The 13,837-nt window shown below is 38.9% G+C and overlaps 1 protein-coding gene and 1 long non-coding RNA gene across 3 annotated transcripts; one reads left to right on the top strand and one right to left on the bottom strand.

Annotated features, from left to right (window-relative positions):
• Positions 1–29: 29 nt before the first annotated feature.
• LOC108507183 lies at positions 30–11,084 on the top strand. Its single transcript, XR_001878023.1, has 3 exons — positions 30–138; positions 3,891–3,970; positions 10,683–11,084. It is a non-coding gene; the product is annotated as an uncharacterized LOC108507183 (long non-coding RNA).
• Positions 3,957–13,772, bottom strand: STRADB (STE20-related kinase adaptor beta). Of its 2 annotated transcripts, none has more exons than XM_017834735.1 (12): positions 13,703–13,772; positions 11,101–11,157; positions 10,680–10,760; positions 10,229–10,328; positions 9,495–9,616; positions 8,922–9,030; positions 8,283–8,406; positions 7,617–7,788; positions 7,147–7,251; positions 6,694–6,923; positions 6,075–6,117; positions 3,957–5,608 (listed from the first exon to the last, which is right to left on the bottom strand). In XM_017834735.1, exons 2-12 carry the CDS (start codon positions 11,110–11,112, stop codon positions 5,456–5,458), a joined length of 1,251 nt encoding a protein of 416 aa, XP_017690224.1. In that variant the 5' UTR covers positions 11,113–11,157; positions 13,703–13,772; the 3' UTR covers positions 3,957–5,455. The 2 variants fall into 2 exon arrangements, with proteins under 2 accessions (XP_017690224.1, XP_017690233.1); XM_017834744.1 differs by having other exon boundaries at positions 8,922–9,000.
• Between the last annotated feature and the right edge of the window lie 65 nt (positions 13,773–13,837).

Genomic DNA, 13,837 nt, shown 5'->3' with positions numbered 1-13,837 from the left:
TGTTTATGGGAAAACTTTTTTCCCCTTATTTATGGCAGTGTTGTAAAAACAGCTTTGCTTTCCCTCCCATCAGATTCCTGCTGCTGTGACGGTCTTGCACAATCAGAAATGGTTCTGTAAACTCCTGAAAAGTAGCAGGTAAAGTGTATTTAATCGGCTACTAGTGTATGTTTAGCCTAAAAAGAAGAATATTAAGTGGGGAATCTTGGTTGCTGTCTTTAACCACCTAATGGATGATTACAAATAAGACAGACAGACACTTCTTAAAGCTGCACAGTGAAAAGATGAGTGGAAGCGGTCACAGGCAGCATGAGGGAAATGTACCACGAGCTGCCATGGGAGTTTTGACTGAGGGCTTGGGATGGGGACGGAGGGGCTGTGGGAGCTCCATCCCTGGGGTGCCCCGGACTTGGGTGGACAAAGCCCTGTGCAGCCTCACCAGAGGCTGGACCCAGCGGGCCTCCAGGGGCCCTCCAAAGCCAAAGTGTTCTAATTTTGCTTCTTAAAAGACAGTTACCTAAAATTTGGTTCGTTTCAACGTGGTTTAAATGTTTACTCTCTCAACGCAGCTTTCTCGATATACAGCCAGGTGTCGTTAATTTACAAAGTGTCTTTTTAAGGTAATTTTGGTATTGCTGAGGTAAACCTTAGCAGGTTTATGGTTAGGTCAGAATTATTCACTTGCTTATTTGCAGCAGAATTGAAATGACTGAAGGCTTTGGGAGAGAGAGAAAACCATCAGGTACATTACTGTAGCTAAGCCTAAGCCGTCCTTGCCTCTTACTTCTTCCTCATAGCAGTGTGAAAGGTGCTCTTGCATTCCTCCGTGCGGCAGTGCATGAAATCGGCCCGTAAGTGCACAGACACTTGCAGAAAGTCTGTATTTCCCTGGGTGCTGTCAATGTTCTGTGCCCCCGGTGCCCCCGCTCCGTCTCAGCCCTCAGCAGCGCTCCCGCCCTCCCCGCGCGCCGCCGGGTCGGACTCGGCCTGAGGGAAGCGGCCCCTTCCAGGGACTGCGATCCGGGCGGGAAACTCGGGCACAGAGAACGAGCTCCTCTGCGTTCCCACGCTCGAGCAAAACTGCTTGCTTTAATAATTCCGTACTTTTTGTAACCTTTTCTTCAAACTTGGGAAGTTGCAGGGTCCTCCCTCCCTCAGACAATTCCCTGTAGCTTTCCTGTGCTGTGTACAGTAAAGTGGAAGAGAGCACGGCTTTTCAGATGGATACAGGCAGCTCTCAAACAGTGGTGCAGTCTGTGATGGCTCCATCAGCTACTGCAGACCAACAGCTACCTCAAACTGTTAAAGCATTTAAAGAAAACTCATCTGTAGCTGACTTCCTAGATTTTACATGGGCTAATGGAATCTGCCTGTAAGGATATTTTTGACTGCATGAAACGTGAGAACTAGAAAGATAATTGATATCAGAACGTAGAATTAAAAAAAAAAAATAAACTGTAGTAGATAAACTCAGCATTGACACTCTTGACCCATATGTCATATAAATTTTGACAAAACAGAGAAAAGCACATACATCCTGCCAGCAATCCATTCTCCTCTATTGCAGATGGATTTCATGAAGGGGCAAATGAATTCCGTGAATCTGGATTTGTGGGTAAATCCAGTAGTAATGGTGTGTTCTGTAATCATATGTAAAAATAAAACCACTACTCCATTTTTCAGGAACTTCATGGGACTTTTGGATAAGAAATATATGATTTATAGAGTAGAATTAGTTGTTTCCATTTGGGAATGATGGAGGTTTTTACAGGAACCTGTTTAAACCTAATATTCTTTCCTTCATCTTGTCTCAAGTTTCTGGATAGGTTTAATTGTGTTAAATACCAAATGTTATCCGACTGGCAGGTTTTTAGTAGACCACCTCAATTTTTCAGTGCTTTCTTTTTAAATCTTTTAAGTCTTTTCTTGTCTGTAACATCAAATGGGGTTCTTACTCATAGTCCTTTGAGGTCTTTCTTGCTTGATATGTACTATTTCTGCATTTTAGAAGTTTTTCCTCATTCATACAGAATAGGGATGGCCATCGTCAGGACAGGTCATTACAGCTAGTTTAATTGCTTTAGAGGTTTATTAGACAGCCTAATATACTTTAGGAAAGCTACTTACTAGCATTAAAGGCAGGGTGTGTTTAGGTATCTACCTCTTGTCAGAGATATTCAGAACAATGGTTTGAAAATGCTTTCCCATGATTTTACCCATCCTCTAGGTTAAAAACAGCTTTGATAGCACTTGAAGAAAAGAGGGGGGAAGGGAAAAGAGAGAGAGATAAGGTAAAACTTGGTAACTTAAAAAAAAAATATTTATTTCTGTTCATCAAGTGGAAGAAATTGCTCTCTCTGCAGTGGGTATTTATTGCATTGAGACTTTTTAAAGTGAGTAGGTTGTGTAGCAGATCAGGTTGATTTGGAGTAAGTCACATTTTTTTTCAGTGTTAATCCATTCAGTCAGAAATTCACAAACTGCTGTGGTATCAGACTAAGACAGTGAGAATATATGCTCAACACCACTGCGCATATATTCATGACAATGTTAATTAAGTTTTCTATTATTACAGGTATTTCAATGTTTTACATAGTGTTAAATGCTAGCATAAAGAAAGGTGGCAGCGAAAAAACCCACTTGTGTTGTTTTCACAAGTATTTCAAAATACTTGTGTTTCATTGCCCATGAGATTTTGCAAATGTGTTAGTTTTATAAGCCCCTTTGAAAATATGTTACATTGAGCCTAAATGTGAGATACTTGAAAATTTCAAGTCCAAGTATAGTTCTAGTTCATACTCTCATAACACATCATTGGTGTGAGAGTAAACAAGTGCTCTAATAAATAAATAAATAAATAATTGTGCTTAAAAGTGTGTGAGCTTGGAGTGGAAAGTCTCTGCAGCTTGGCTCTTAGCAATACAGATCATGAATCTCAGATTTTGAAAACACCAACTGTATGCAAAACCTTCAGATTTTTCAGTAAAACTGTTTCCAAGATAATCTTTTCAGTGGCAGGTAGTTGAAACCTTCTTTTCAATATGATTACACATTTTTTTTAATGCTAGTATTTATTTTGCATTATTCCTTACCTTCCTTAACAGAAAGTATCACAGTTAACAAGAAAAATCATATCAAACCTTTCAGCAAACACAACCCACGGACTAATTTCTACTGTTTCTGGTTATTTTAAGAGCTATTAGAAGTCACAGTGCCTCTTAATTGCCTTTGTTTGAAAATACTGTAGTTGTTGACAAGCTATAGTTCCAAGAGTAAAGCCTTGTGAGCTTTTTAACTTAAAAAAAATTGTACTTCATTTTTTTCTTTAAAAGTTATGTCAGTACAGAACTGGAACAGCATTCAGAAATAAGTTTTTCATTTTTTTTCATAGAAAGAGACAGCAGTAAAGTAACTCCACTGGAACACATGGTTGTTTAAATCACTTTGTGCTGACATTGTTATTAGTACCCAAGTTCATTTTTATAGAGTTGGGAGCACTGTTGTTTCAGAGAAGCTTACAAATACTAGCCAGTTAAGCTGCCTGAAGTCTTTTGAAGGTTTGGGGTTTTTTTAAGAGTATTAATATTTATTCAGAGGTCTGTAATTAAAATATGTACAACTTTATGTGTGTTCTCAATTATTTGACTTGGTTTTTACATGTACTGTTAGTCAAAAGTTACTTGTAGATGCTATCTAATGTATTTGACTTGCAAACAGTCCAAATTTGTCATGGTTAAGAATTAAGAACATAGTGTTTATATGAAAATAATATCTTCTCCAAGAGTACACAATTTAGTTATTCATATTTTTATGATAAGAGTAATTTTCTAGTTTAGACAACCATTATTTTACCTAATGATTGAAATAAATGTGAAATTTCTTTCCTGCAGTAACGAGAGGCTGTTTGTATGACTGGACTGTGGTGAAAATGGAAGTACAATAATTACAGAAATAAATGGAGGCAGATAAGGTAAGTTTATTGACAGGTTTTTAATCTTAAGTTTCACATGTTAGTTTTAGAAATATAGAGCTCTCTTCACAGCATAATGAATAGACTCAAGTTCTTTGTTAATACTTTTATGTAGTCAATTAGAATGTTATGTCTCTCTCAGTTTTGCATATTGGTCATTTCACCTTCAAGGCCTTGAGGCAAAGCTGCTGGCAAACAGTGGTATAGACCAGCTCAGCTATGGAAGACTTGGAGACTTAACGTGGAATGTTGTTTATGTTGAAAATTTAAAACATATCCATTCGATATCTATTTATGCTTTTCTTAATACAGTCATAACTTCCATCAATAGAATACTAGTGGCTTTGGGACACGACTTTTGCTACAACATGATGAGAATATGCAGCTTTTTTAAAAAAAAGAAAGGTGCTTTTGTTCAGTCTGAGTTGCCTGGTACAGTGTGAGAGATGAGAACTTACTGAGTTGTAGGGAGAAAAAAGACAGCTTTTCATCTGACTTAGAACAGATAAATTCACTAGGATCCTTGGGGGTATTAGGTGCTTACTATGGCTGAATCTATCCAAGGGAATTTAACTGTGCCTTGCAGAAGAGGCTTGTTTGCCAGCAGCAGTGCCAGTGAAGCTTAATGCATATTGCCTGTTCTTTTAAAACAACAGTATTAAGTTCTGGTAAATTCTGGTGGTGAACAGGAATACAGTATAAATAAAAATATGTACAGTAACTTTAGATTATTTGATTCTTCAAAATTAACCCGTACCTGCTAAACTTGAGACTTACTTTGCATAGTAAGAAGTCCTCAGATTAACTGCTAGAATGACACAACAATAAATGGAGATGCAAAAGCACAAATTTGTAGTATGAATATAGACAAATGCAAGAACATGAGTCACACTTTTAAGCAGCTTAACTTCTTTGGGAAAAATGCAGTATTAAAACTGCATGAAAAATGAATGCATAGCTAACTTTTGGCAAATATGACAGCACGTCAAGTGAGAAAAAATGTCTTTCAGGAGACAAACATTTATTCACATAATCAATTAATTTGTGCAGTCTCAGATTTCAACTTGGAAGTGGAGGATTTCTCCTCACTAAAATTATTTGAGTCATAATGAAAAGACAAACAGATTGTTTAAGTAAGATCACAGACAATACCCAAGTCTGGATTCAGAAAGGCAAGTGCACCGCAGCAATATGAGCTGAAAATACAGTACAGAGTAAGATTACAGCAGGAACTCTCTTGTTAAGAAGTACTTTGAAAGAGAGAGGTAAGCATTCAGCCATTCTCTATATACAGTTTTCCTTTCGGTCAGAGAGTGAGGCACACTGCACTTCGTGATGCCAACAGAGGAAGTTAATGAAATATGGCCACTTCAGGGCATGTTCAAGTATACCTTGTCTATTTTAACCATACAAACTAAAGCAGCAAATACAAATCACATTTTCCTTCTCTGAAGCACAGGAGAGGTATGATTGTTTGGTATTTATTTAGAATTCCCAGTCTGTATCATCTTGATTTGCAGTAATATGTCCAAGTCCAGTCCCAACTGTTGTTGAGGGCAGTGCCAAGAACTCTGATCTGTTATTTTGAATAGGAGGTGGCAATAGAGATAGTAGTGAATTCTGTGTTTGTTCTTTTATCTAGAAAGAAAAAAAGTTAAAACAGGGCTGCATATAAAAGTCTCCATAACCTTGCAACTGACTTCATTAGAAGCATGTGAAATCAGAGCCATGTTTTTGCATGTTAGAATACTGAACAAAACAGGATGAGAGATTTCACTTTCCTCACTCTAGAGTAAGTTGAATTAGTCTTTCAAGACTAATTAAATTAGCTTTGCAGTTCTGATTTAAATTAAGAATATTAACCATTATTCTTATTAGTTAGGCTGACTTTAGTTAAACCAACTTTATCAAAGGGGAAATGGATTATTCTTATGCCTCCTATACTCTATCAATACCATTTTGTTAAAAAGAAGAAGTTTGAAACAGGTATGCTGTTACAGGATGCTTTTTGGCTCCAGGTAACTTAACTATTTTTGAAATCCAACTCTTTCTGTGGCTTATTTAGGTTATAGCTGTGTCATTTTACAAAATGTAGTAAACTCACCTGTTTGAAGAACGTATGCGAAAGCAAACTGCTTGCTGAAGGCCTGAATCATAAAATGAACAATATAATTATGTTTTGGAAAGTAAAATACTGCTTTTGGGAAATGGGCCAGACTGACAAGTCAATTTAAGCCCTGTGGTTTTTCATCCACGGGACAAATGTGAAGAATGAGAAAAGAACCACACAAATCCTACATTCTATGCCTCAATTTGTAGTAAAAGCACTATTGAAGAAATCTATTTTTAAAGGCTTTTTCACATTTCTGTTTAACAAGGAATTTAATGCCTCATTCAAAAGAGACATAGGATTGAAAATGGATATTTCAGATTTCTGCTTTTTTCTTAGACAAAGTGCATGTTTGAAAATTAATTTTACATTTTACGAAGCACATTCATATTACAAGAAATTCAGGGGTCAAATGACTTTAAAGCATGGTTCCTTTATCAGACAAGATAATTCTTAAATTACAAAACCAAACATAAGTGAATTGTTTTACATAGTACATCTGGTCTGAAATTCTGACTTTAACAGCATTCAAGCAATTACTGTATCCTAAACTGTGGGCTATCCTTGCTATTAGATTGAAGTGACAAAAAATTAGTTTTCACCAGAAGGTTACCTTTTCTCAGGGTCCTGTTGCAAGCAAAGTTCTACTAAGTTGTGGAAAGCAGGTGAAAATGTTTTGGAAAAGGGAATCTGTAGTCTTTCACTGGTCATTGTGCGTGTCATGCTCTCACCAATTCCAGAATCGACCCCCGATCGGGAATTCTTCATCCTGGATTCCCCCCGGGGAAAGGTATTTATATCCCAAGGACAGTATGTGGGACCTTTCAGTTTTTGCAGCAGCATCTAGTAGGAAGGAATAACAGTATGAGAGTTCAACAAGGGCTATTCAGGCTAAGGTGTGAAACTCCAGGAATGGAAGGATTATTTGTTCTAGAAAGAAGCATGCATATTTGAAGTAAAAAAAGCAGCCACATTACTTCAACAGTAATGGCATTGGTTTCTCTGAGTAAAACCAAAAAAAATGCTCAGCATGTTTTGAAGTAGAAATAAGAGTTTAGAATCATACCTGAGTGCGGGGCATATCCTGAAATGGAACATGTCCATTGGCTAATTCACACGCTGTAATTCCCACACTGTAAATGTCAGACTTCATGTTATACCCAGACAAATCCTGTGACAGCAAGAAAACACCACTGATCACTGATGCCACTGAGCGGTGCCAACAGAAATACAAGTGTCTGTTTCAAGACAAGATTCTAATACCCTGTAATCTACACGGTATTGAAACAATCAAATTGGGAAACCTCAGGTTTTGTTAGGAGTCTGATGGTTGTAGTTTCCAGGAGGGTCAAGTAAAAGAGACTTAGCACAGCATCACCTTACTAACAGCTTGAAAACTGGTTCTCTTTAGGAGAATTAAAAATTCAGTACATATTTCAGTTCAACATCTTCCATTGCACTTCTACAAGCAGACTTAAGTTAGAAATTGAGTACTGCCACTAACGTTGAAGAGGAAAAATTAAGTGTTATACCAACCTGTCTCAGTAGTTCAGGACTCAGCCAAGGAAGCACGGATGTACTAAACTGGGGGAAATCATATACCACCTTAGACTTTTGTCCATTGTTAACTAAACTGTAGAGGTTGTTTAGACCAGAGAGAGAAACCAGCCCATCCTCTGAAATCAAAATGTGGCTAGCTTTAATATTCCTGTAACATAAATAAGAATTACTCAAAGCACTATTAGAGTACAAAGGCTTTCATATTTCATTAACTTATAGTGAGATGTTACCATGCAGTTCTATTTAGCAGATTATTTTCATGGAAGTCCTTCACTCAGTATGAGTTGTCTTTTTAATACAGTCTCAAGAGAGAGGAGAGATGATCAGAAAAAGAAGCGCCAGAAACTGGAGAAGGGCCCTTCTTCCCTGCAAAGGGTGTAAGCTAAGGAAGCCCGTTCTACAACCCTGGTTCTCTTCCACTTCAAAGAGACAAAGCCAGGCAGATGTATTATCCCTGTAACAACTGGCTTGAAATAATGTATGAATACAGCTCCTGTTAAGCTTTTACAAACTTGGTTCTGCTGTACTGAAAAAAAAATACTTCTGTGCTGTCTGACACAAGAAGATATATAGAAAAAGGAAGGAGACAATACTTAAGCTGAGATGCTGTAATCTGATTCTTATCTTCTGTCATTCTCCTACCTGTGAATATATCCATTCTGGTGCATGTAATTTAATCCTCTGATTGCACCAAGCAGAATGTTCCCTATCAAAGCTTCACTCATTCCTTCAGGAAAGTAAGTCTTCAGCAGGCGTCTAGCTGAACCTGAAAGTGAAAAAAATCTAGCTAAGCCTAAGAAGTCTTGTTAAATTACTTGTCTGTGCTTGCTTCATTATATACATTCATCAAGAGCGGCATTCTCATCTTTATATTGATTACAGTACATCAAGAACAGTTATTACATGGATGCAACTGATGCATCTATCAGGCAAAGATCACACTCAAATCATGCTTCTGTTAACTGAAAGTCTATGCCCAACCTCTATTCAATATAGATAGGTTTTCTGTTGGCAAAAATCAGTTGTATAAAGTCAAATACATCTCCCAGTTACCATTCCTCATATGGTGGGTGCTAGGACTAAGTGGAATTTAATGAAGTTTCAATACTAGTCTTCACTGGGGAGGAAGATTACGTAAAGCAGTCTTCTCTAAACAAGTGGTTTGGGAAGGTTTGTTTTTTCTACAAGACAGATGCTTAAAGAAAAAGCTCTCCTGGACCATGTGGTCCAACTTGTACTAGCCCTTTTTCCTATTCCAAAATTGCAGTTAACAGTTCTTACCATAGGCCATGAATGGGGAGATGACCCAAAGCCAGCTACCAGCTGTAAACACTGTCCAAAACGTCATTATGTTGGGATGCTGGAAAAAGTGGGATAAAACCACCTCATTCTATGGAATTAAATGAAAGTGGATGTGTTAATCACAAGACAGCAGTCTTATGAAGAGCATTAACTACATCAGTAGAAAGAACAGTTTCCTGTGTGCGTTTATACAAGATTGCAGGTGATGTGCATAGCCTGCAGCAGAAATAAGAATAAACCTGCCCATAATTGCATTTGTCTGAAGTAAATCTAGTTTGTTCATAGTCTAGACTTTCAGTGTTAACTACAGAGTACAGAACGTGTTTCAAATAAGAAGTTGTACGATTACAGAAGTATTTCTAAAACACTTGTGTTTTCTTCAGAAAGCACCTCTCAAATTTACACATGCCTTGTGTTTATTATATTCTATTCCCTTGGGGGAAAATCCTGACTGAAATGACCCAGTACAAACAAAGGCTACCTCTGTTCAGTAACCTCATATGTATTCATCACTGTCTCCATCAGACTTGTGCAGAAATGCTGTTGCTTTACCTGTAAGGCTTTCAAATGCTCTTCAGAGCAATTTTCTAGGTCTGTGATCCTTACAGCAACTTGCATGTCAGTAGGTGTATGCCGTGCAAGGTAGACTGAAGTTAAATTGTTGAACCTCCTTCCTGAAACCAGAAGTGGCTACCTTAACATTGGAAAATATAATGATCCATCACATAATTTCCTTCACGTTTAGAGATAATTTTCTAGTTCTAAAAATACAATTGATAGCAACATGACCTTTTCTTTAAGAATGTCAAGAACTAGTTGCAAAATTAGTTGCAGCAAATTGAAGCATAGCTCTGCTATTTTGAGAACAACTAAAAGTTTTTAAACATTTGTCAGTATCACTTATACATCTAAATGACCAACACATGCATATTCACAGAAACGTGCATGTGCAGTAGGATTCAAGGCAGTTTTCCTTAGAACAATCACCTTGGGTAGCCAAGTCACAAGACATGATGTGCTTAATGCTGTACTTATTGTCACGTACCACAGATTTAGAAAACTGACATGAACATGCACAAACATCAAGAGAAAATTTCAGGTAATTGTTGATTTGTCTTATATCTTGAAATAAGTGATTACTGAAACGTGAGCAATGCTCTGGGCACTTTTCTCAACTAAGGAGACACAAGAGTAGTTCTGCATTTTCCAAATCTAATATTTACTGCAGTGAGCAATAAACTATTGCTAACAGGAAGAAGAAATATTTTAAGGTACACTTATGTTACCTATTTCCAGCTGGAGTTCATAATGAGAGACATTAGAAGAGCAAAATACCATTTCATTCCTTCCTGTAGATGGGGGAATCCAGGCTAGATCAGAATCAGCCTAAAAGTGCGAAAAAACAGTTCTCAAAATGACTAAGCAATTTTGAATAGTTTATGTTTAATGCAGAAATATCATTAATGCTAAGTATTAAATCAGAACATTCAATTCGATGCTTTTACCATTACTGAGACTTAGTTGTGAGTTACTGGTTTTTTGTGTCTGTGTTTGTTTTTAAACTGGCACAAGATTAACACTTAGTTACCTACAGCCTTCTTTCAAAGTGGAAGCCCTGAAGTACTTTGATTATTTTTGCTGTTAACAGTTAAAGAAATACTTCCCAATGAGGTTATTTTTAATATGTACCAGCTTTGTATTTAACCTTGGCAGTTGAATTTTCTGTTTTCTTCTTACCAGGCATTCATGGATGCTGCTCTGAGATAGCTCTTCTGGTCTGATTGATTCAACTGGCGTACGTAGAATACAGGAACAGTCCTTGAGAACAGAAACAAGTGAATGTCTTGTTGTCAAGTGAAGTTGCTGCAATTTATTAAACATGGCAGTGGGAAAACATTAAAAAGTAGCCCCTATAAGCAGGAGCTCAGAAAGTCTGCTACAAGTCAGTCAAGCAAGAGGTTATGAAACAGCATAAAACACATACATGGCAGAAGAGGAGATACGAAACAGTTTCCTTCACCAAAATTGATACAACAAAGTTGAAATATCTCAGCGCTGTGGAAATCCCTTCAACCAAGATATTTCACCAGAACTTTTCATATTAAGCTATAACTGGGTAACAAGGTACAACAGCCAAAATTTTTAAAGAGAAACTTACCAAACAAGACATGGAACCGCTTTAGGTCAGGGGAAAAGTCATATACATCCATTTATCCTAGAAAAAATAAGGTAGCAATGTAAGATAATACATAAACCAGTGATAAACATAAATTTCCTTAATCACAACTGTGAGGCATTCCTCTAAGTTAACACCCACACAAACCCCCAGAACTCCAGCTCTTGGAAAGCCTGCTTCTATTAGGCCTTTAAGCAGCATATCAATTTCAAACTCCACACTGAGGACTACACATGTCAACTCAAGCTTTCCCTTTTAATTTATGGGTTTAGAAATCTTATTGCCACTTTTGAACAAACAATTGAATTGCAAGTTAACTGCACAAGTGCAGAAAGTAAAAAAGAATGGATTCATTAATCCCTGGCAGTTTGTAGGAAAAGAAATCAATCTTGTTTCGAAGGCGCACAGCTGTGCTAGTCAGATCTCAGCTGTGTGCAGCTGAACTCGCTCACAAAAAAAGCAAGGCAGAAGCTATTGCACTTTACATTTCACAAGCAGGAGAGGAAATACTATTGTAAGGGATTTCAGTTAAAAAAAAAAAAGGAGGGGAAGCAACTCCAATAATTTTCACTTTACTTAGGCAAACTCCCTCACAGATTTCAGTAGCCACTCTGAAAGTCCTCCAGCTGACTTATTTTATGTCTGATGCTTTGAAAGCTTAGGCAGCGAGAGAGATGTCTAAGAAGTGTATCAAAGCTAATTTACTTTAGCTATAAGCAAGTCTTCAACTGTAAAATCACTGAAGTTGGAAAAGACCTCAAAGATCACAGAGTCCAACGAGTAACCCAGTAATGCCAGGCCCACCACTAAACCATGTCCCCAAGTACCCCATCTACATGTTTTTTGAACACTACTAGGGACAATGACTCTACCACTTCCCTGGGCAGCTTGTTCCAATGCTTGACAATCCTTTCAGTGAAGAAAATTTTCCCAAGATCCAATCTAAACCTCCTTTGGTGCAACTTGAGGCCATTTCCTGTCATCCCATCGCTTGTTATCTGGGAGAAGAGGCCAGCTCCCACCTCGCTACAACCTCCGTTCAGGTAGTTTTAGAGAGTGAGAAGTTCCCCCCCAGCTTCCTCTTCTCCAGGCTAAACAACTCCAACTCCTTCAGCCACTCTTTATAATACCTGTGCTGTAGACCCTTCACCAGCTCCGTTTCCCTTCTCTGGACACCCTCCAGTGCCTCAATGTCTTTCTCCTTGTTAGGGGCTCAAAACTGAACACAGTACTTGAGGTGTGGCCTCGCCTCACCAGTGCCAAGTACAGAAGGACAGTCATTTCCCTGGTCCTGCTCCCAGACTATTGCTGATACAAGCCAGGTACCACTGGCCTTGGCCATCTGGGCACACTGCTGGCTCACCTTCAGCCAGCTGTCAAACAACACCCAAGTCCTTTTCTGATGGGCAGCTTTCCAGCTCCCATTAGGAATCCTACTTGGTGGCTGATAAAAAGTCAGCTATAGGATGTAGTTCCATGTTAACATGCAATTTTTGCATGACAGTTAACTTTAAAAAGGTGAAGTACTATATCAGAAACTGATAATTTTGTTTATTAAGGAGGTAAGCTTGAGTATAGCCTGCACTTAAATTATGCATGCTACTTAATCAAGGCAACACTCTTGAAAAGCTAACAAGCCCCCACCACTCCATTCACTGGCAAATATCCAAGCCACTCATAATCCTTAATATTTTTGCCCCAAAAATTTGCTTGAAGAAATTCTTTATTAAATATTCCAAATGGAGACAAAAGGAGATCTTAGTAGGTACTGGGTACCTTCAGATGATCAGGGTTTAACTTGCCTAACTGAGGAAGTCTGTAGCAGAGTGAAAAAAAAAGAATGCAGGTTCTTCAAGATACTGGCCAGCACTGTAATGGCCACAGCATCTTTGTCCTACCTGGAAAGAAGATGCCTCTTTCTGTTATACAAGACAATTTATTCTGCTGCTTGCAACATGAAACCACAGATGCTAAGCTGAAGAATCAAGTCTTAATAACTACGACATACTAAAGTCAAATTATTGTAGACTTAGTTCAAAGGCATATAGCCACCCAACAGAATCGTTCATGATGCACATTTATTCAAATAACATTACAATTTCAAGATTTTTATTTTTTGTTTTTCTTATGTAGTTTAACATTGCTTCCATTTTTCAATACGGTTTTGGATTCTGTCCCCACATGAACCTTTTCCCTGTCTCCACGTTTTTCCTTCTGTATCGCAGACTTTTTTTTTTTTTTGTACTGCAGAGAGGGACAATGTTGCACAGGTAAAATGACACATTCATCCCAGCCTGGCCAAAGCTTCAAAGGCAGACAGCAGTGCAGGGCAGGAAGAAACATAGAAACCCGTGCCCGTGAGCCGGGGCAGTGTGGAGGCTCCGGAGCCCGAAGCCCCGGTACCGCGAACTCGCGTTCCCGGGCTCTGCTGACGCTGATCTGCAGCTCGTACTGCAGCGTTTGGAGCGGCTGAGGCAGCTCCCGGTCGTGTGAAATGATCCGTCCGTGACAAAGCACCGGGACGTGCGGAAGGACGCCCCGCAGGCTCCCCCGCGGCTCCTCACTCGCTCCGTTAAGCTCGTACCTTGCCTTCCTCGTGGGGCCCCCGCCTCCCTCCGGCCTCCCGCGGCGGCCGGGACGGGGCTGCGCTCCCGCCAGCGCGGCGACCCCGCGCCGCTCCCCGCAGCCGCCTCCCGAGCCCAGCGTGCGCCGCTCCCTC

The sequence above is a fragment of the Lepidothrix coronata genome, unplaced genomic scaffold, assembly GCF_001604755.1.
Source record: "Lepidothrix coronata isolate B3197 unplaced genomic scaffold, Lepidothrix_coronata-1.0 Scaffold7, whole genome shotgun sequence".
NCBI lineage: Eukaryota > Metazoa > Chordata > Aves > Passeriformes > Pipridae > Lepidothrix > Lepidothrix coronata.
Note: the sequence above shows the minus strand (reverse complement) of the source record. Positions and strands in the feature narration are given on the sequence as shown.

Coding starts and splice junctions, on each gene's coding strand:
- STRADB (XM_017834735.1), bottom strand. Junction 9,031..9,494: donor AGCATTTGAAAGCCTTACAG/GTAAAGCAACAG, acceptor TTAATTCCATAG/AATGAGGTGGTTTTATCCCA. Junction 5,609..6,074: donor CGCATACGTTCTTCAAACAG/GTGAGTTTACTA, acceptor TTTTCTTTCTAG/ATAAAAGAACAAACACAGAA.